The 21,811-nt window shown below is 41.7% G+C and overlaps 1 protein-coding gene across 5 annotated transcripts in view; it reads left to right on the top strand.

The window, feature by feature from the left end:
* The first annotated feature begins 819 nt into the window (after positions 1 to 819).
* The window catches only part of cc2d2a (coiled-coil and C2 domain containing 2A), a 26,556-nt gene continuing 5,564 nt past the window's right edge, over positions 820 to 21,811 (top strand). Inside the window, exons 1-34 of one of the 5 annotated variants that reach the window (XM_058074413.1) lie at positions 820 to 1,026; positions 1,140 to 1,224; positions 1,532 to 1,588; positions 1,700 to 1,780; positions 1,854 to 1,974; positions 4,103 to 4,194; positions 4,273 to 4,374; positions 4,449 to 4,529; positions 6,433 to 6,615; positions 6,684 to 6,843; positions 6,917 to 7,053; positions 7,148 to 7,279; positions 8,195 to 8,407; positions 8,467 to 8,573; positions 8,654 to 8,794; positions 8,896 to 9,052; positions 9,131 to 9,399; positions 10,413 to 10,590; positions 10,668 to 10,821; positions 11,419 to 11,566; positions 11,661 to 11,799; positions 11,883 to 12,086; positions 13,394 to 13,486; positions 13,558 to 13,649; positions 15,533 to 15,547; positions 16,426 to 16,593; positions 16,668 to 16,725; positions 16,789 to 16,898; positions 17,747 to 17,843; positions 17,913 to 18,011; positions 18,157 to 18,336; positions 19,152 to 19,166; positions 19,251 to 19,454; positions 20,010 to 20,099. In XM_058074413.1, coding sequence (XP_057930396.1) covers positions 1,013 to 1,026; positions 1,140 to 1,224; positions 1,532 to 1,588; positions 1,700 to 1,780; positions 1,854 to 1,974; positions 4,103 to 4,194; positions 4,273 to 4,374; positions 4,449 to 4,529; positions 6,433 to 6,615; positions 6,684 to 6,843; positions 6,917 to 7,053; positions 7,148 to 7,279; positions 8,195 to 8,407; positions 8,467 to 8,573; positions 8,654 to 8,794; positions 8,896 to 9,052; positions 9,131 to 9,399; positions 10,413 to 10,590; positions 10,668 to 10,821; positions 11,419 to 11,566; positions 11,661 to 11,799; positions 11,883 to 12,086; positions 13,394 to 13,486; positions 13,558 to 13,649; positions 15,533 to 15,547; positions 16,426 to 16,593; positions 16,668 to 16,725; positions 16,789 to 16,898; positions 17,747 to 17,843; positions 17,913 to 18,011; positions 18,157 to 18,336; positions 19,152 to 19,166; positions 19,251 to 19,454; positions 20,010 to 20,099 — 4,176 coding nt within the window. In that variant the 5' untranslated portion in view covers positions 820 to 1,012. Of the gene's footprint in view, positions 1,027 to 1,139; positions 1,225 to 1,531; positions 1,589 to 1,699; positions 1,781 to 1,853; positions 1,975 to 4,102; positions 4,195 to 4,272; positions 4,375 to 4,448; positions 4,530 to 6,432; positions 6,616 to 6,683; positions 6,844 to 6,916; positions 7,054 to 7,147; positions 7,280 to 8,194; positions 8,408 to 8,466; positions 8,574 to 8,653; positions 8,795 to 8,895; positions 9,053 to 9,130; positions 9,400 to 10,412; positions 10,591 to 10,667; positions 10,822 to 11,418; positions 11,567 to 11,660; positions 11,800 to 11,882; positions 12,087 to 13,393; positions 13,487 to 13,557; positions 13,650 to 15,223; positions 15,353 to 15,532; positions 15,548 to 16,425; positions 16,594 to 16,667; positions 16,726 to 16,788; positions 16,899 to 17,746; positions 17,844 to 17,912; positions 18,012 to 18,156; positions 18,337 to 19,151; positions 19,167 to 19,250; positions 19,455 to 20,009; positions 20,100 to 21,811 lie in introns of all 5 variants that reach the window. The other 4 variants (XM_058074411.1, XM_058074414.1, XM_058074412.1 and 1 more) reach the window with 4 other exon arrangements.

Raw genomic sequence — 21,811 nt, 5'->3', positions numbered from 1 at the left:
ATAAAATGAATGAATGAATACCTGTGGGGCAAAAAAAAAAACCCTGATTGCAGCAGGTTCACATACTCTTTTGGTCTCCAAAAGACCAAAATAGAGAAAACAAGATGAAACAAAAGGCTGATTCAAGACCATTATACACATCAATAAAGCTGATTTAAATGGGGAAAAACTCCATCCTCTGCTTACCAGTGATAAATGACCAAATTAACTAATATGAGTAAAGCAAACACGTTCGCAAAACATCATTATACAATTGAGTGGCTATAAAACACAATATTCCAAGCTGTATTGAGTGTTTTTGTGACAGTTTGTGTCCAAATAACCGTAGCAACTCGAGGGTCTGACCTTTTAACTAACCTACCAAAACACAAAAGAAGTGACGTTAACAGGAAGTCTGAAGAGACACTGCAATACGTGGTGAAAATAAGAGCCTAGAATAATGTTAAAAAAAAATATATATATATATATATAGAAATACGCACACTACTGGGTAAGTTTAAATACATCATGTAAGCACATTAACAATATTTCAAAAAGAACACTTCCGTGTACCTATTGTTCGCCAAATGTGGGAAGCAACCCTCTAAAACAATCAAGATCTGGTGTAGATAATACCGATGTAACCATATTCAAATGTAAAAACAATACGTTGTACCGTAAATTGGTTTATGTTTGCCACAAATGCAGCTTCTGATTGTCAGTTATTGTCGTTGCTTAGCAGCGAAAACTTGTTGGAATATGGGTGTATCCTTTTATATACAAGGACCAATAGCAGGCGTCGTATAATGACGGACAGAGAAGACCAACCAATAGGATTATCTAATACTGAATTCGTCACACTGTTGTTGAAGACCGGGGGATTTAGTTAAGTAGCGTAAATGTTTCCATGATCAAGTAAATTCGAATTATTATATACTATAGGAAACACGTACGATTTGGTGACAATGGACCAAAGTGGTCACACTGTATTGATCATATTTTAACGCCAAAGAGTTTCTCCATCAGCGTCGCTATGGAATCCTCAAGGTAACTTAGATTAGCATTAGCTTGAGCTTCAAGTATGAAATAAGGCATAACCGATTTGGTGGTGTTTTAATTACTAAATTAACGGCAGCATTCATTTCTCTTGGTTCTTCTAGCGTCCTGCGAGACAAACTGCGGAAGAAGCGGCGAGCCTTTCAAGAAAGCTTGGTCAAAATCAAACATGAAGGGGACGACGAGCAGGTAAGGATGCACAATACTACTGTAAGTACACAGTGTAGACCTACGGCGCTGTAAACAAATTTAATGGCGATTGTATAGTTTATTTGGAACGTACATGGTTGCATTTGAAGTACATTGCATGGCAATTCAGCCTGATCGAAAAGGAGTAGGAAGAAGTATATTTGTTGAAGCAAATAGATTGAATGAACCAGGCAGACTAGCTAACCTTGAGTGAATGAAGTAAAACATGACTCCACATGAGCCGGAGGAGTGGCTCTTGTTTGGAAAAAATGAAGACAAGAAAATGAGGTAGTACTGTGCTTTCCAGGCTCTTGTTCCGTCTTCCTCCAATGTGAGCAAGGAGTCACTGCAAACAACAATGGAGGTTGGTGTGTGTTTATGGCTGCGTTTCTCTACTCTTTTTTTGCAGATAAGTTGCTTTTAGGTGTGAGTGTACATGTACAGGCGTGTTTTGACACAATTCATTTTGCACCAGGAACCTCAAAGCAATGACGAAGACCCTGGTGAGATCCTCAAGCGCACTTTAAGGGCCCAGAGACAGATCAGGAGGAAAAGGGTTTGTTTATACTAATGACCATGTGTGTCGCTTTAATGTGTTAACCACAGCTCTAATTCTTGTCGTATGATAGCTGCTCGAGCAGTCCTCGGCACGCGAGTCCCTTGGTGACAGTGGGGAGGAGGTCCCCAGAGGATGGCCCCTCAGTGAAGACGATGGATTAGCCAAGAGGACGACACTTGGGTCTCTGAAAGGTAGGCGTCCGATGACTTGAGTACGATGCTGCTCACAAAATGTTAGGAATGCACTTGTCCCTCGCCACATTGCGATTTTCGTGGCTTCAGAAATATATTCACGAATAAACCATGCTGTTTTGTGGTTGAATACGGCCTACTATTAGTCCAATAGTATGCGTGTTGAAGCAAATGTTATGATGCATTTTAAAGCATAAAAATTGCTAAATTAAATAAAATACAAATATAAGCATTCAAAGATATGCAGTATTGTCTACAAGTCACTTGGTGTCAGCATGTTACCATCATGTTGGGTGCAAAGCACAAGCACCGGACTGGTGGTCACAACAGGCTTTTATTGCAGTTTCACAACAGGCCCAATAATAACAACTAGTTGTGTTGAGAGATTAAAACATGACCAGATTTCTTGTTTGGAGAAAAACCATATGATGAGAACAGGGGAGCCAGAAACCAATCAAAGCACTATGACATGGCTACGGAAATGATAATACAGTAACATGGAAGTGGAAGTGTGCAAGGCATTACTGGTCATTACTGGACGCACATTAACTGCTTTAGCCACACCTTGCACCTCAACCTACCGACAGCGTCAGCAAGTATTATGGCTCTTTTTTTTCCATTGCCATTAAACAGCTTCTTGCTACTTGTTGATTGCTACATATGATCAGTTTTGCTTAAAGATTTGTCAGATCAGCACACGTAGATGTTCGGACTTGTCTGCACCTTTAATCAACTTGCGCTTCTATAGACGCTCACTGCAATTGCCGCTGCTTTACCTTTAAAGCACCTGCCATCACCATCTCCGTTTCCTAACACAACTCAAACATAGAAAGATCCTTGTTGACAATTTAGTGGCATGGTCGCTATGTTTACCAAGTAAAGGTGCACATTTAAGTGTTTTCTGCATCATGCATTTATTCAGCAATTAAATAAAAAATAAAAGGCATTAACAAAGGCCCACCTCCATAACACTGCAATGTAGGTTTGAAAGCTGTAAAAGACCCTCCATAATGCAATCCAGCATCGCCAAGAAGGCAGAGGTTGGACACACTCTTCCTGGCAAAACATGCATGAGTGTCCAAAGTGTGCTGCAGGGGCCATCTGTGGAACTCTGCTCATTGTGGAAATAACATTAAGAAAAATCCAGCACAAGTGGAAAAACTTGTGGAAAAACAGAGCTTTGTTTGTTTCTGCTTTTGGAGTCACCACAGCGGATATTTTGATCCGCATACTGTTTTTTAAATTATAAATATCAAAGGAGAGCTGGACAGCCCTAATGTAAATAGACAAAGACAAGTAGACAAGAGAAAAGCAGTTAGCTGTTATTATTGCTATAATATATTATCATAACAGTGATTTATTTGGTCTCAAAAATGTTGACAATAATATATTTCTATGTCAATGTGTGGTACAATAAATATTTAAAAACACACCTACATTGTTTTTTGAGAAAGTCTTACTTATGATATTGGGTAATAGGAGTGTAAAGGTGACTATACGGTTGCTGTTTCATGTCGAGAGGACTCTAATAATGTTAAAAAGCATATATAGAAGGTGGTAAATATATGCGGTAATTCCCCAAATATTCAATTTGTAAATATCCTACTTGACGGAAATGGACTTGTCACGGTCAGGTCAGAAACTAATTAATGATTGAGCCTTTATTGTGAATGAGGAAACGCCATAAATGAGGCATTGCTGTGTTGGGCTTTGAGGGGGAAATTTGAGGATTAAGCTACGTAAGAAGCATTGTCCAATAATATCGGCCAACTGATAGGAGTGATATTAGCAGCTTTTGCTGATGTAATTCAAATGAGACCACAATAAATCAATGGAAAATGAGTACAGGTTTTTTGCAATTCTACATATTTGACATTTTATGAAACATTGCTGTATTGTGTTGATATTTTTTGTTACAATATTTGTACAGCAATTCGTAAAATGTATATTTTTAAATTATGATTTAAAAAAAGTCAATTTTGTTTTAAATACAATTGTACTTTTATTTTGAAAAGATTCATGTTGTTATTACTTCAGAAGGATAAACATGGTATATTTGCGGTTATAGCTTTTAGTAAAATCCTATTGAAGATGTTCCTGTCCTTCTGTGTTGAATGTTGTGCTCCAGGTCACACCACCAAAAGCCAAAAGAGTGGCGGCTCACATCAGTTTGATCGCTTTGTGACGCGCCGCTTGGAGGAGAAGCTGAGAGCGGCCAGGGTGAACACTGCAGAAGTTTGCATGCCGAGCAAAGATAGTCTTGTAGGAAAGAGGTGTTCATTGCTTGTTGTCTTTCAGTCGCAAGGTGAGAGTCTTGAGCTCCAGGAGGCGTCCGAGGTGGCTGTCAGTCGCCTCCACAGTCTCCGAAACAGTCAGATGCTCATGAGGTTCGACAAAGAGGTAAACGATGCCTTCAGTGGAAAATATGCAACATCATCCACACATTTGACTCTGCTCAACTACTCAACATCCAGGTCGATTCCAAAGGTGATGCAGCCGTCTTTATCCCTCAAGCCATCAGCACCAGTGTCAAGTTCCAGGATGCTACCAGACATGTAAGACTCTTAAGCCTCGGTCACCCAGCCTGCATGTTTTTAGTCCCTATATTTCTTGGGGTGGCCACAGTCCCTGCTGCTGCTGCCTCAAGATGCCGGCCATTCTACCGCAGAGATTCCAGGTTCATGTTTGTACCACTGGTGTCGCTAATTCACAAGGTTGTACAGGAGCGTAGAAGAAGTAGTTCCGGAAGTCTAGAAATAAAAGAGGAAATGATAACATGTTGAATGTATGCTGTGCAACGACCAAAGTAAAGCTCAGAAAACGACACTTCAAATGTTTACTTCAATCGTTTGAAACCCAACAAAATTGCGGCTAACTTCCCACAACAGCCTTGCAGAATTTCTGTTCAGCGCTTTTTAAAGAGGAAGAAATCGGTAGAATAACAATAAAATATATTAAATCACATAAAATCCAAATTAACTTTAAAATAATAATAATGATTATTAATTATATATATATATAATTAATATTATGCTTACTGGCTGACGATTATTTGATTATATTATTGGATTGTGTTTATATTATTAGATTATATTAACACTCAGTTACGAGTGTGCCTGAATGCCTCACAGTGCAAGGAGAACAGAGCAGAGAGGAGTCAGAGCATGAAGTTGTTCATTACTCTGTGTGCATTATATGGACAAATAACTAAGTTTGATGATTATTCTGTGCGTTAAGAGAGTTTTATCTTGTAGATTTCATTCACATTGGCAATCCAGTCCCAGCACGGCGCTGCAGTGAAACCTGTGGGAAATTCCCCTGAAAATGAGACTTTATTCTTATGATTGGTTGTATGCATTTTTGTACTTTGTATTTCTTGAAATAATAAAAAATAATATGCAGATTTAAAGCATTGCCGTCATGAGTGAACAAAAAAGATGACGCTCAAATTGAAGCCATTCACACGTAAGAATGTCAACATCAGAGTGGAATAAAAGATATAGAGGATGATTACTTATCTATCAGTGCTCATGGCAAACTTTATCAAAATGTGACCATGTAAAATCTGCATTTTTCACCTGGAATTACTATAAAAAATAATTAACCATTACTCTTTCTAAAAATTATTCTCAGAATATTTGGACTATTTTTGTATTTTCCAGAACTTTTTTTTCCCAATATTACTTTAGAATTTAATACATTTATGATTCAAAAATGAAATTGTTTTGTAATTGTTAGTAATTTTAAATAGATTCAAGGGATGCGGTTTCAAAACCCCTGGGCGACAGTATGACATCATACCCTTAAATCCAATAACATACAAAATAGCTGAGATAAACAAGGTTTTAAAACAAGGTGAGAAAATCAAATGCTCCTTTTATCACACGTCTGTGATGTTAACAGCCTGCAATGAGGGGTTAAACCCCCCCATCGAGCAAACAAAAAACCTTACCAGGCACCTAAAACGCCAACGCCACGCATTTGAAACGACCGAAAGGTTTGCCAGAGACCTCCATGGTGTCACACCGACGGCTTGGAGTGTATGCCTGAATACAGTGCACCTTGCTGGGCTATGGGAGGTCCCTCCCACTCTATACTCTGGTTGTCCTGATGGTAGCGATGGGGTCGTAGTAATGTTGGGATATTTGATTAGGACAAATGAACAGGCACAGTTGGTCAAATCCTAATTTGTTCCGGTCTTTATTACTACCTCCAGGTGTGTACAAACTACAGCTAAATCCAAATTTTTAAAAAGTACTAGTAAAAAAGTTACCATATCGGTAGCATATTGGTCTTGAGAAGCAGAAAGTAATCGTTATCGTTTTGAAAAAGAAGATATTGTGCATCCCGAGAATACCATATCATAAAGAACTGGAGGATGGCTGTAGGGATGTAGGGATGCTCTCCAAGCGTGGTATTATATATGTGTAGTTATTGCTGCTTTTTTGTGGCACACAGGTGGGGAAGGACCGTCCCACCACTGAAGAGGCGTACAATTTCTTCACATTCAACTTTGAGCCAGAGCCAGAGGAAAGGCCCTTAACGGAGAGCAAGAAAAGTGTGAAGAAGAACAACGCAGAGAGCGGTGACGTCGGCGGAGAGGAGGCTGAGGAAGATGTCCAGGATGAAAATGAAGACCGTGTAAGACTATGGTCACACGGTGGCAAACTCACAGAGTCCAAATGTCGTTTGTTTTCTCCTGACCTTAGAATGAAGACATTCCTCTCATGCAAGACGGAGACGGGAACGCGTTCGTCATTGACCGTACGCCCAAAGACTTCCTGGAAACAAGGCCGGCCGAGTACATTGGGCTCCGAGCGCTTGCTTTGCGACACAGTGATGTTCTGTCCACGCCCAGTTCTCAAACAGGTATTGTTTCACATGCATGTCTATGGACACACTTGGACTTCAGAAAATGAAGCTTCGCTTGTCATCTTCATAGTGCCGACCTCAGCAAAACTCCCCGAAAATGTGAAGCCTCGTTATCTGGAGGACGAAGGTTTTTACGTGGGCGAGCGCCCCCCTGTGACGCTGACCAATGAGAACATTCTGGAGAACCGCATTTTGAAAATGGAGGAGGTGACATCACTGGACGAAACAACTAACAACCTAAACACGACCTTCCCTTGCCTTTTTCACATGTTCACAAGTTCTTTCTTTCTGTGATATTTAGGGAAGGAAGTGGTTTGGGGATGACGGAAGGATCATTGCTCTGCCAGACCCCATCAAAGAATCTTCCACCAGACCTCCCCTCTTCCACGTGGAGGAAGAGCTGGACCCTGCTCTGCAAACTGTGTACAGGAAGGTCAGCCGGCACACCATACATGGCTTGTTCAATGATGATGCGTCGTGCTGCGTTGCTTGTGTCGTCTACTAGTGTTGAGTGTTGTCTACTGTTCTACTAGTACAGTGGAACTTTGGAGCGCAGGCCACACAACTAGGAGACCAGGGTTCAATTCCACCCTTGGCCATCTCTGTGTGGAGTTTGTGGGAATGGTTGTTTGTCTATATGTGCCCTGTGATAGGCTGGCTCCTGGGATAGGCTCCAGCACCCCCCACAACCCTCGTGGTGGAAAATGAATGAACATTTACAAGAAGAAAGTTGAAATTAAAACAAAAAAAAATGGTGTCAATTGTGAAGTAAAAATATTTTGAGGAAAAATAATCTAATGTTAGTAACGTATATATTTTTGAAGTTGTAATGTAGGAAAACAAAATAATAAATGCTCAAATTCTTAAATGGAATAATACCTTATAACTTACCTTATATTATTTCTTATAATGTGTTATAGCAGTTGATATTATTTTTCTAACTGGTAGTTATAACATGGTAACCCAGGACTTTCTTCCATAAAACACTGTTGTCACTTTGCCATGAAGGCATAAAACATGATGAATGATGAGCTTATACACATTATATCCACCACATATAACTGTTTATAAACCTTGTTCTAAGTTGCCATACACAATTATGAACATTTGTAACATGTTTTATAATGCCTTATGAATGCGCTCATAGTGCATTACACAATAGACCTTCTTTGAGTGTTAGTGTTACCAGCATATGTACAAAAGTGGCAAAGTTTCACCCTTTACTTTTTCACTATGTGGCCCTGGCTGGCAGAGGTTAGAACATTCCTCCGCTACCGGATAGTCATGCTGCAGTGCATATGGCGACAGTACGTCACTCTATGCCACCTTGCATTCTGCCTTTCCTCAGGCACACCAGCCCAGCCACACGCATCAGGCCTACACAGCAGGTGAAACAGACTCCGTGAGAGACTACCAGCTCGACGTCGACGTGTCTGGTCTCATCTTCTCTCATCACCCGCTCTTCAGTCGGGAACACGTCCAGGGGGCCCGTCTAGCCCAGTTGTACGACCAGTACCTCACCAGGCAGCGAAACAACCTCACGGAGCACCTCACGGACAAGGTGAAGCTTTTGTTTTTCTTCTGTGATTGTTATTGATACTGATAATGTGTGTGGTGCAGTTGAATGGGCTGAGGAACACCATGAGAAACATGCTGGAGATCCACAGCGAGCAGAGCCTTTCTCAGGCCATGCAGCAAAGGATTGTAGAATACAGCCTGGAGGTCAAGTGAGTGCCTCCGTTTTTGAAAAAGAAAAATCCGTCCTGTTTGTCCTCCATTTTTCTAAGCTGTGAGGATATTGTAACAGGAGCACACGGCAGCTGCGAGACAGCGAGCAAGAAAAGGACCGAGCTTTGCTGAAGAACCTGGTCAAAGTGTGGAAGGAAATGAAGTCTCTGAGAGAGTTCCAGAGGTTTACCAACACACCTTACAAGCTCTGCCTCAGAAGGTACTTTTGCTCACAAACTGTGCACCCACTGGCCGCTACATTAGGTACAGGGGTGGCCAAAATGTGTATGGTGTATTTATATTTGACTTTTTGTTATCCAGGGAGACTGTAGACCGGATGACAGATGAGCAGGAGTACGAGAAGGAAATCATGGCAGAGGTGTGGGAACTGGAGGCTGAAGGTGACGTGGACTACCAGAGGAAGCTGGGGGAGTACCAGCACCAGCTGGACCAGTGGAAGACCTGGAGGAGAAAACAGGTGACGACACCTTCAACAACACACACGTCATCACATCTCGCTAGTACAACATTTCTTCACACATTACATCTTTGACAGAGAGCCAAGAAGAAGAAGAAGAAGAAGAAAAAAGGACAACCACGAGAAGAAACAGAAGAAGAGGAACACGACCCAGAAGCCAGCGAATCAGAGGGGCCCGTCGACGAAGAACCGGTAAAACCGGAGCCCCCAGTGAAGCTGGACGTTGAAGCTATTGAGCAGCAGGTCAGGGAGAAGGCAGCCAAAATACGCAGGAAACCCGGCGAGGCCATCCTCATTCCAGAGCTGTCTGCTTCTGGAAAGATCTCTGGCACTGAACTCTGCCCCAGGTAGTAGTCTCTCTTTTATCGCATGCAGTTAATTATTTTTAATACAGTTTTTAACATTATTCGAGCATTATAACAATATTACACTCCTATTCTTTGTTTACGTCACATTGCACAGACCAGGGGACATAACAGATAGCCACCCATAGCGTAACAAGCTACCAAGCTAGCTCTTGAATTGACTAATTCTGAATTTAAGTCTTTCAAACGGAGTGAGGACAAAGGACAAAGAAGCCACAACAAAATACTTCCACACGGATTGAGAGGATAAACTTTTTTTTTTCACTCTATGTCGGCCCGGCTCTGCTGGCTCAGTAGCCAGTCTCCATGCAGTGTGAAAGGTAATGTAATCTAACGTCATTACAGATGCCAGTGCTACAGTACAAATCCAGTGTTTGCACCATTCCCTTTTTTGTCACACTTATAATGTTTCAGCTCATTAAAAAAATGTAATATTTCCTCAATGACAACACAACTGAGCACGACTCCAAATTGTCCATAGGTATGAATGTGAGTGTGTATGGTTGTCTATATGTGCCCTGTGATTGGCTGGCCACCAGTCCAGGGTGTACCTCGCCTCTCGCCCAAAGACAGCTGGGATAGGCTCCAGCACCCCCACGACCCTCATGAGGATAAGCGGTAAAAAATGAATGAATGTATTATTTGTTATATGATATTTTTTTTATAAAATAAAACAATAATATTGTTTTTGTACTTTGAAAAATCTGATAATTGTAACATAATTATTATTATACTGTATTATTTGTTATATGATATTACATATATTATTATTACATAATATTTATATAGAAAATATTTATATAAAATGAAAAAGGTTTTTGTACAATTTTTTTTATATTTAACACAATCATGACTAAAATAGAATACAACAAGTTAAAAATAAATAACCTTCTCCTCTTGGCCTGATGAATGATGAGCTGACAACAGAGGCAAGTTCCGCAATGTCGAACTGAAGTATAACTAGACGGTATTCTACTTTTTTACTTCTCTTTCAGGGGTGAAATGGCTCGAAGAGAGGATGTTGCCAGACGCTCTGTTTTCATCAAGATCCTCTACAATGACAAAGAAGTGTCTCAGACCAACAGCCGGACCCTCAACTCTGACTTTAAAGTGCACTTTGGCCAGATATTCAATCTGAAGATTACCAATTGTCCCAGGAGCATCACTTTGCAAGTACTGCATAGGAATGTGTCACCTTTGTGACGGCCTCCCTATGTGTTGTTGTAAACTTGTTTGCGTGTGCTGTGCAGGTGTTTGAGGAAGTGGGTTCGTCGTGCTCACTCCTTGCCCAAGTCTACGTGCCCGTGCCATCTTCCTCAGTCGTGGCGGGCAGTGACGCCGTGGAGGAGTTTGAATTTAGCAGCAACCAGAGAGTGATGTTTGACCACGAGGGAGTGGGAAGTGGTAAAGTATCACATGCAATACTCAAAAATAGTGACCTGGACGTCAGTGCTAGTCAACCTTTTTTTTAGCCAACTACTCTTTTTTTCAATTTTTACAAATTGTGGTTTCAGCAGAATAATGTCTTTGGGGAAAAGAGATGTTAAATGTTCAGTTGTCTATTCATTTACAATGATTTTTGCATAATTTTCTCCATGTAAAACTATCTTGTCTATAAAATGTGTTTTGTGAAACATTTTGGGGGTCTGGAATGGATTAATGTGATTTACATTATTTTCTATGGCCATATTTGTTTAGATTTAGAGTCTGTTTTGTTTTGAGTCGGACCTTCTGGAACAGATTAATAACGTTAACCAAGGTACCACTGTGTACACATATTGTAAATATTATTATTATATTATAGATATTATTATTAATAATCCTATATGATCCAATTTTTGCCCATTATACCTGCTATTGGTCAACAGCACCTCTAAAGAAGTGTGTGCTGCAGTTTATGTAAAAAGGAGCAGCTTGTTTTTCTAAAAAAAAAAAACAAGCTGTTATTTTCCTTATGTGCTTGCACTCTGATCCACTGGTAAGTTGTGTCCTCTTGCCCAGATGTCCCCCTCTCCTTTGCGGCTGACGGCAGCAACAGGGTGGTCCTCTTGACCTCCGGGAAGGTGTCTTGCTGCGTGGCCTGGGGGGTCAGCGAGGATGACCTGCCGCTTGCACCTCCTGTGTCTCAGCATCCCGGCAGTGCACTTGGGTAGAAGAACTTGACATTCCAAACATGCAGATTAATATGCTGGATGTAAAAGAATGCAATGGTTTTGCAGCACTTACTGTCTTTTGTGTTTTAGTGGTGTGGGTCATCCCGAAGCCGTCTACCATATTGGGCCGTCTGGGCTGTCTGACATGAAGAAAATAGGAGAATGGGCCGTACAGTCTAGGCTGGACCCAAATGATCCTAAAAATGCTTCCATCATGCAGCTCCTCAAGGTGCACACCTGAAAGATTCCACCCATCAGCATGGTGTGTTTGTATCATGTACCATGTCTTTTTATGTGTGTGTGTCCATGCAGGTGGCCAGCAGCGGAGACGTGACGGCTCCCGACTACTTCCGGCTAGAGCAGCTGCAGGAGGAGTTCAACTTTGTGAGTGATGAAGATCTGGAGAAGTCCAGGCGATTCCGTCTACTCACCCTCCGTAACCAGGAAGTGCCCGAGTTTCGCAATTACAAGTGTGTCCCTGCTCAGGAGAGAGAGGTCCCAGAGAGAGTGTTCAAGGTATGTTTTTCAGCAATCATTTTATCAGATCTAAGACCATACCAGAGAGCACGGGTGTCAAACTCAATCGCACAGGCGGCCAAAACTCAAAGCCTACTTTAGGTTGTGGGCCTAATTGGACATTAAACCCCACCCAACCCCCAACTTTGTACTTTCTTATTATTTATCCAGAAATATTCAACACTATTTATTTCTGCAAACCTTAAAACCCTCTTGTCCTTTTCACAAACATCATTGGCGGATGAAGCAATGCATCATCTCGCTTGTTTGAAGTTGCCAACATGACAGTTCATTCCCCGATAACCCAGGCTCAAAAAATAGTAGTTAGTAGGGTCAGATCTTGAGAAAATGTCTCATTAGCACTGACGACTAGATAAGGCAAGTAAAACGGTTTTCCCCAGTGTGTATTCTAGTGTGTATTTTCAAGCAGCCTTCACACCTTTTATCCCGGTTCCCCATGGGCGCAGTGCTGGGATTAGACCATGCAGTGGTGTGAAAAAGTGTTTGTCCACTTCCTTGTCACTTCTTTTATTTTTTTCCAAGTTTGTCACACTTAGATGAAGTGAAAATATTAGTCAATGACAACACAGCAGATTTCATGTTTTCACTTATTCTTTTTGTTCAGCAGTGGTTTTTGTCTTTTGTCCATGCCGTTTTTGCCCAGTGTCTTTCTCATGGTAGAGTTATAAACTCTGACCTTAACTGAGGCCTGCATTTCTTTGGATGTTGTTGTTGGGTCTTTTGTGACCTCTTGGATGAGTCATCATCATACTCTTGGGGTCATTTTGGTCATTTTGGCCGATCACTCCTGGGAAGGTTCACCACTGTTCCATGTTTTTGCCATTTGTGTTTTTTTTAGTAGAAATGGCTTATAACCTCATAACCTCCAGACTGATGTTATGTTAAGATATGTTTTAACGGGGGGACAATCACTTTTTCACACAGGGCCATTGATGTTAAAACTGCATTTTGTGTTCAGTTGTGTTGTCATTGACTAATAGCTGAAACATTTAACAGTGATAAATATGCAAAAAAAATCAAAAAGGGTAGTAATAGTTTATATTCAACCACAAACAGTGATCAATTATTAATTTCTGAAAAACCGCCATATAGTGAGGCAGCGATAATCAAACCACAATTCTGCAAAGGACGACTGTTTACTTCTATTGAAGCTGCTCAAAAGTTGACTATACTAATAATACCAGTAGTATTATATCATACTGGATATGATAGCATGCTGAAATGTACTGACTTTAGTCAGCAACTGTGTCTTTATTGGTGCTCCCATTGTTTCTCCTCTGTTTCAGGAGTACGAGAAGAGACTGAAGGATGGAGAGATCATTGACACCAAAGAGCATCTGGATTCACACAGAGCCTTAGTCGCCAAATACCTCCAGATAGTGAGCCTGCCTGGCTGATGACATCACCACCCCTGACCACAGGTTGATATGTCTTTTTCCCCCCAACACAGATCCGTGAAGCGGTCATCCACCGATTCCTCCTGGCCAGACATCACTACCTGCTGTCTGACTTGGTGGTTGAGGAGGAGATGCCAAGCATTGGGTAACCACCTACCACAGTGACACCTCACCATCGTCTTGTGTTTCATGCATGCTGCATGTGTTCGACAGTGTTGCCAGGTCTCCCCAGACAAACCAGCCCAGCAGGCCAAATATACAGTATACATTTATTATTACATGATGCATACATAACGGCAGAAAAAGCATTGAATGGTTTTTAATAGAGATACACTTTATCTTTTATTCAAAACAATAGCGATAATATTGTGCTTCTTAACACTGATATAGTACCAATAACATGGAGGAGCTACCTGCTGTGGCCCAGTTTTTTGAGCAGCCGGTGTGACGCCAACCTTTGGCATGTGGCGCTGGCATGGCAGTTGGCTGGGAAGGTTTTTTGTGTGCTTGATAGGAGCAGAAAACCACACTGGCAGAAAAGCAATTAAAGCGATTACTGTACAACTGCAAAAAGAAGCCTCGAAAAATCACCACTACTCGGGAAATCATCTTTAGAAGAAAAAGAAAGCCAAAGTGTGCTGCAAATATTCTCATTCATCCAGGTCATTGTATTCTCCGGGCATTGATTGGATGGCAACAGGACTGTTCAGGTTGTCTTAGAAGATGCCTGGCCTCCCAGGCCTCCGAGCAGGCTTCATCACTTCATGCTCCTTGACGAGGTGGCACACGCACCAGTCAGACTAGATAAGACAGCTCGAGTCTGAGAACTTGGTGCCACATCCAATCTGTTTATCTTCCAAAGGTGGAGGCAGATCCACACAGGCTTTTGGGGTGTCAATTGATGATTGTAAGGAGACAACGTCTGGTTTGTCAAGTCATGTTTATTTATATAGCCCTTAATCACAAAAGCGCCTGAAAAGGCTTAACAAGCAGGCAACAGTAGGTACTAGACCACATCCCCCGATCTGAACCCCCTATCAGGGCAAAGAAAAACTCAAAACCCATTAGGGAAAAAGATGGATGACCAGGCTGCAATGGATGTTGAGAGGGTAACGTGGCAAATTAAATATAAACAGAGAGTGTAATAGTCCAGGTCCAGGATGTAATGCCATCAGGAGAGGTGGTCAGCCGTCTGCTGCAGCGCCTCCACGAGGTAGGCCACGTCCGATGTTGAGGTGGTGTTTTTTAGCGATGGCTTTTCAACCTTAACGTAGATGGCTTCCTTCACTCCTCAAACCAAGCCATCTGTCTTCCCTTATAGAATATGCTCATTTTTGTCAGCAAAAGTGTACTTTTTCTTTGAGGTTCAGGCAGACCACGGTCTTGAGTCAGTCGTTTGGCAGGCACACACCCCACCCTACTGTATACTAACGATCGACATTTGGCGCCACTAAAGAGCCAAAACCATTCCAGTCTGGACCTACCTCCTCCTTTAGAGGATAAATCAACTGGATCTCGCACCAAGCTCTCAGAGTAAAGCTGTCCTATCTAGTCCATTCAGTGCCCTGAGAAGCCCAAGTGTCTTGTGCTCGGCGGAGTTGGCAACACTGGTGATCACCATCACTGACTGCTGGCCCTTTGGATGACTCCTAATGACTCCTTTCTGTCTTGTATTCCCTGTGCATGTTTCTCCGAAAACACACACAAAACAAACAAAAGGAGAGCAAATTTACTAAGAGGGCCTGATCGGCATCTTCGAGTTGAAAGGGAAAGGTTAGATTACCATGAGCTGTGGAGTCAGTGGCCAGTCAAAATGAATGACAGGGTGGAAATAAAAAACAGGCTGATGTAAGTATGATGAGCTTAGTCTCATGGATCTTTACGCTCTCTACTCTGGAAGCATTCAAGCCCTCCACCTAAATGCACTCAAATGCCTTGCCTTTTTTCTTGAACTCTAGCTTGTGTCTTTTTTCATCTTTTCTGTTGCATTTATCTCTTATCCTTTCTTCTGCTATGCATGTTTAACAGTGGTGCCGGTCCAGGGTACGTTGACTTCTTTCTTTTCCATTTTCCCCTGAACACTCTCAACCCAGCCCAGTAGATGCTGTGTAGTCGTCAGTCATGCCAAGAAACAAATGGCTGCATATTCCTTAGCTGTACTTTTACCCATTTGTTTATCCATATCCATCTTTGTAGCCCAATGCCCTTCTGTTAGTCCTCACTGTCCTAGTTCAGAGGAAGAACTGTGCTTATTTATTGAGAATGATACTCTACCAAAGCCAAGAAGGCCAAGCTAAATTTAGGTCAAAGGACAGAACCAATTTCTATTTGCTGCGATAGTTTTCAGTCTTCCTCTCGTGCAGGGGTGTCCAAACCTTTTCCAGCAAGGGCCACATACAAGCATATGCTGGTATGGCGCCAATGCACAAAGACACATGCAGAGTGAACCCTCTTGTCATCCAGCCGCGTGGATGGGGCAGACGTGCATACACTTAGAATTTGACAGCTCTTGATTACCAAACTGCTTATTTTATTATTCGATAATTTGATATATACATTATCGTGACAAGCCTACTACAAATACCACAAATAACCACCCACTTTGGACACCCCTGCTCTAATGTGTCTGTTTTTAAAGCCATAAGCAGGTTTATTAACGAGAATATTTACCTCTGCGGAGACGTGCTCAGCTTAGGCCATATGACAAGACAGTAGACGTTTCTATTCAGTGCTCTAGCAGTCATAATTTTTAATTCTTCCTGTTTGCCGTGACGCAAGGCAATAACATAGCAAGAACCCTATTGATCTTGGCTGACTTAGATCTGTTTTGGTTCCTGGAGGGACTGAGATGCCTTGTCAGATAAATTGTCTCTGAATTGACTCCTATGAGTGCTGACTAAATGTTTGTGGGGTCAATCCAGGATTCTCGGGCTCAACCTCTTCCACCTGGCTGAGCCCAAGCGCCCACTCAAGCCGCAGAGGAAGGAGAGGAAGAAGGTGACGGCGCAGAATCTCTCTGACGGTGACATCAAACTGCTGGTCAACATCCTGCGAGCCTATGACATTCCCGTGCGCCGGCCTCAGAGCAGGTGAGTGTAAGCCTGGCGCTCGGCGCCACCCACTGTTGTCTTTAATAAGCGCCTTGTTTGTCATCTTTCCTCAGCAAAGCGGTCCAGACGTCACAGGGCGTCATCCAGGCCAGCGACTGGCTCGTCAGCCAGGTAGGACTCATGTTTGCGTGATGTGAGGACGTCTTGCGTGGTGTCTGTTGTGGTGTGATGCAGGTCCAGGTGAGGCCATTTGTGGAGGTGTCCTTCCAGCGCAGCGCTTACCAGACCACCACAGCTGATGGCCCCAACCCCTGCTGGAACGAGGAGCTGCAGCTGCCGTTTAGGTCAGCATGGCTGCCACTGCAGCGCTTGGAATGCTCGACTAGTAGCATGCTAATTCTATGACGGGGGTGTATTTTCTTTTTTATGTAATTGAACCAAAAAATTTAAACATCAGCATACATAATGTTATGAGGAAATATATAATTTTAGTGCCATAAACTTGAAATATTAAAAATATATGTACTTTTTAAAAAGTTGCATAAACAAACAAAACAATAGTATTACAAGAATAAAGTTCAAATATTTATGATATTATATATATATATTAATATATGATGAAATTAATTATGACTCTGTTCCAAAAGTCATTATTATGAGAAGAAAATTAAAATAGTTGGATCTAAATCAAATCTAAATTACATTTAAAAGGATTAAATATAATGAGAAAAAAAGAAAGAAAAAAATATTCTAGCAAAAAAGTTATTGAAAAATCTCAATATTATGAGAAACAAATAAAGTTGTCATATTGGAAAATTAGGTCGGTGAAAAGGTTATAAAATAGGAATGGCAGTGATGGCACAAAACATTGAGACATTACCTTAACACTGCATGAAGTCAACCATGGCATATCCCACATGATAGAGGGAATACAAGTTCTCCCATTCTTTGTGGAAGTGGTATGTTTTTGGCTTGTTAAGTTTAGAGGAAATAAATTCATGGGTAACTGGTTAGCTCAGTAGCTGACTAGCTTGCGAGCTAGTGGCCATCTTGATTGTGCACCACGTGTTGCAAACAATGAATAATAGGAGTGTAAAGGTGACTATAGGCGTGTTATTTCATTTTTTATTTTCATACATGAACCTGACTTTTTATGATGTCAATTTTCTTGTGAAATTACGGGTGCTGTCAGTGCACCCAACGGGGACTACAGCATCGCCAGCTTGCAGTCTGTGAAAGATGAAGTCTTCATCAACATCTTTGATGAGGTGCTCCATGAAGTTGGAGTGGTGAGTTCTTTGGTACTTTTGGATGTGATGCAATAATTGTTCTTTGTTGAAGGGCTCATCTTCTCTCAGGGAGACAAAGACAAAGGCAAATTGGTGCACACTCGCGTGGAGAAGCACTGGTTGGGTTCTGTCAAGATTCCTTTCAGCACCATCTACTCCCAGTCCAGGGTGAGAGGGAGGACCTGTCTCCTTTTTTCCATCTAAGAATGAAAAAAACAAACCTAAACAATTTAGCCAGGCTAGTCCTCTTTCTAAATGATTTAGTTGAACATAAAGGAAAGAAGTGAATTAACAATCAAATGTGGTGTTGCAGATTGATGGAACCTTCAAAGTGAACACGCCAGCCGTGTTGCTAGGCTACAGCAAGGAGCACAGCCATGGCAACAATGGCGCCTATGACACGCCTATGCAGAGCCTCTGCGAGGGCGCCTTCATCACGCTCTTCATCACCATCGAGCCCCAGCTGGTACCTGGAGAGTCCATCAGGGAGAAGGTCTGCCAGCACGGGCCGCTTCTAAGACGCATGCCATGAAGCTCACTCCTTCTCTCTTTGCATGTTGGTCTTTCACTGCGAGGAAGCGTCCACACGACCATTCAAAGTCCAACACTGCAGTAAATCAGTGTCACACCCACATAATACTTACGGTATTGCGAGTGTGTTAACCGTCTTGCTGGAATGCAGACTTACTAAAGTAGTCCTACGCTATTGTATGACTTTTGCCATATCCACTGCAAGCGTATATTGTTCAATATCACAAACGCCACGGGTGTCCAAACCTTTCACAGCGAGGGCCACGTGGTTAAAAAGGAAAGGTTATTATGTATGTTATTTTGAAACACATATGCTCAGACCTTGTACACTTTTATATATTTCCAGAAAAACAACATCTCGATTTTGTCATTTAGATGAAAAAGGTGATTATTTTTCTTCCATTTTTGCAGATTTTTTCCCGTAAATATTTCAACATTCTTTGGTATTATGACTTTATTTCCATATTTCAGCTACCATGCTACTAAAATCATATTATTTTGAGTTTCATCTGATTTGTAATATTTTTTCAATTTGTTTCCAAATGCCTACTCATCCGTACCCTAGTGACCGAGTACCTCAAATATCTGAAACTTTCCAACTACATTTGTAGTTCAGAAAAGTGGAAAAAACATAATAGGTCCCCTTTAAGATGTGCAGCAAAGCCTGTTTGTGTTTCGTTGAAGACTTCCTCCCTCGTTGTGAAAGCTCTTTCTTAAAGGTGCATCTCCATTGTGGTGTCATTCATTAGTGTCTTCTGCTTTCTGTGCATGTTGTAGATAAAGGAGCTGAAGGTAACATCACACGCATGCACTGTCCCAGCCTTAAACGCCCCCCGTTTAGCTGGCCCCCACCTTGATGCATTTGCCTGTCTGCAGTTTGACAGCCAGGAGGACGAGCGTCTGCTGCAGGCCTCGGAGAAGTTCGAGAGGTTGGCCGCCAACGACTTCCCGGGCCGACCGTGCACGACCACAGTCATCGACCTCAACGGGAAGACGGTGTTCATCACCAGGTACCTTCGCCCCCTCAACCCCCCACAGGAAATACTGGACGCCTTCCCCGACAGCCCCCAGGAAGCCATGGTGAGTGAGGACGAGGTAGCCTGCTGACTTTGCACTGCTAATCATTTTGTACTTGAACACCTGACCTTTTGTTCTTATGCACATTATGGGATGTTTTATTTCTATTCATTAAGGCCCGCTTCTTGCATTAACATATATTTTAATTGTATTACTTTTATGCACTAACACGGGACTTTTTATGATAATATATTTTTTATTCATTAAGACGCAACTTATTTTACAATTTTTATAGGTGAACACTTATTTGGAAACATAAATGTGACTTTGTATTTGCCATATTTTTATTCATAAACACATGACTTTTTAATTTTATTTGTATACGGATTTTTGTCTTAACATGGGAATTTTTACATTTTTATTTTTATACAACAATACACTTTGTTAAATGCAATATTTCTGATTTTATTTTCATACATTAACGTGACTTTTTACTCTCCTATTGTTTTATTATCGTGCATGAACACAAGACTTCATATTATGTTGTTGTAACAACACGTGTCTTCTCACGACTATATGTTTCCATTTATTGATGCAAACATGTGACTTTTTACGCAGGCTCAGATCACCCGTTTTGTGTCGCTGATCCCGTCTCTGCCAGACAGAGTTTCCTTTGCGGGTATTTGTGACCTGTGGAGCACCTGTGATGTAAGTACTGGTACCCCATGTACCTGCTATGTACACCCAAGTACTACACGTCATTTATTACACAGACATCCTACTTTGAATGGATGTTATTGAAGCTGACCATCATTCTAAAAATATATACACCAATACAAATATACAATATATATTCAGGAGTTTTTTCATTTATGTTATTCTTGTCTGGCATATATAGATATATGTCTGGCATATATAGATATCTGTCTGGCATATATAGATATATATAAATATATGTCTAGCATATATACGTAGATACAGTGAAGAAAATAAGTATTTGAACACCCTGCTATTTTGCTATTTCTCCCACTTAGAAATCATGGAGGGGTCTGAAATTTTCATCGTAGGTGCATGTCCACTGTGAGAGAGATAAACTAAAAAGAAAAATCCAGAAATCACAATGCATGATTTTTTAACAATTTATTTGTGTGATACAGCTGCAAATAAGTATTTGAACACCTGTGTATCATCTAGAATTCTGACCCTGAAAGACCTGTTAGTCTGCCCATTAGAAGTCCACCTGCACTCCATGTATCATCCTGAATCAGATGCACCTGTTTGAGGTCGTTAGCTGCATAAAGACACCTGTCCACCCCATACAATCAGTAAGACTTTAACTTGTAACATGGCGAAGACCAAAGAGCTGTCCAAAGACACCAGAGACAAAATTGTACACCTCCACAAGGCTGGAAAGGGCTACGGAGCAATTACCAAGCAGCTTGGTGAAAAAAGGTCCACTGTTGGAGCTATCATTAGAAAATGGAAGAAGCTAAACATGACGGTCAATCTCAATCGGAGTGGAGCCCCATGCAAGATATCACCTCGTGGGGTCTCAATGATTCTAAGAAAGGTGAGGAATCAGCCCAGAACTACACGACAGGACTTGGTCAATGACCTGAAAAGAGCTGGGACCACCGTTTCCAAGGTTACTGTAGGTAATACACTAAGACGTCATGATGTGAAATCATGCATGGCACGAAAGGTTCCCCTGCTTAAACCAGCACATGTCAAGGCCCGTCTTAAGTTTGCATATGACCATTTGGATGATACAGAGGAGTCATGGGAGAAAGTTTTATGGTCAGATGAGACCAAAATAGAACTTTTTGGTCATAATTCCAATAAGCGTGTTTGGAGGAAGAAGAATGAAGAGTACAATCCGAAGAACACCATCCCTACTGTGAAGCATGGGGGTGGTAGCATCATGCTTTGGGGGTGTTTTTCTGCACATGGGACAGGACGAGTGCACTGCATTAAAGAGAGGATGACTGGGGCCGTGTATTGTGAGATTTTGGGGAACAACCTCCTTCCCTCTGTCAGAGCATTGAAGATGGGTCGTGGCTGGGTCTTCCAACACGACAACGACCCGAAGCACACAGCCAGGAAAACCAAGGAGTGGCTCCGTAAGAAGCATATCAAGGTTCTAGCATGGCCCAGCCAGTCTCCAGACCTGAACCCAATCGAAAATCTTTGGAGGGAGCTCAAACTCCGTGTTTCTCAGCGACAGCCCAGAAACCTGACTGATCTAGAGAAGATCTGTGTGGAGGAGTGGGCCAAGATCCCTCCTGCAGTGTGTGCAAACCTGGTGAAAAACTACAGGAAACGTTTGACCTCTGTAATAGCAAACAAAGGCTACTGTACCAAATATTAACATTCATTTTCTCAGGTGTTCAAATACTTATTAGCAGCTGTATCACACAAAT

Source organism: Doryrhamphus excisus, chromosome 5 (genome assembly GCF_030265055.1).
Source record: "Doryrhamphus excisus isolate RoL2022-K1 chromosome 5, RoL_Dexc_1.0, whole genome shotgun sequence".
Lineage (NCBI taxonomy): Eukaryota > Metazoa > Chordata > Actinopteri > Syngnathiformes > Syngnathidae > Doryrhamphus > Doryrhamphus excisus.
The sequence above is the reverse complement of the archived record's forward strand: the minus strand, read 5'-3'. Positions and strand labels throughout refer to the sequence as shown.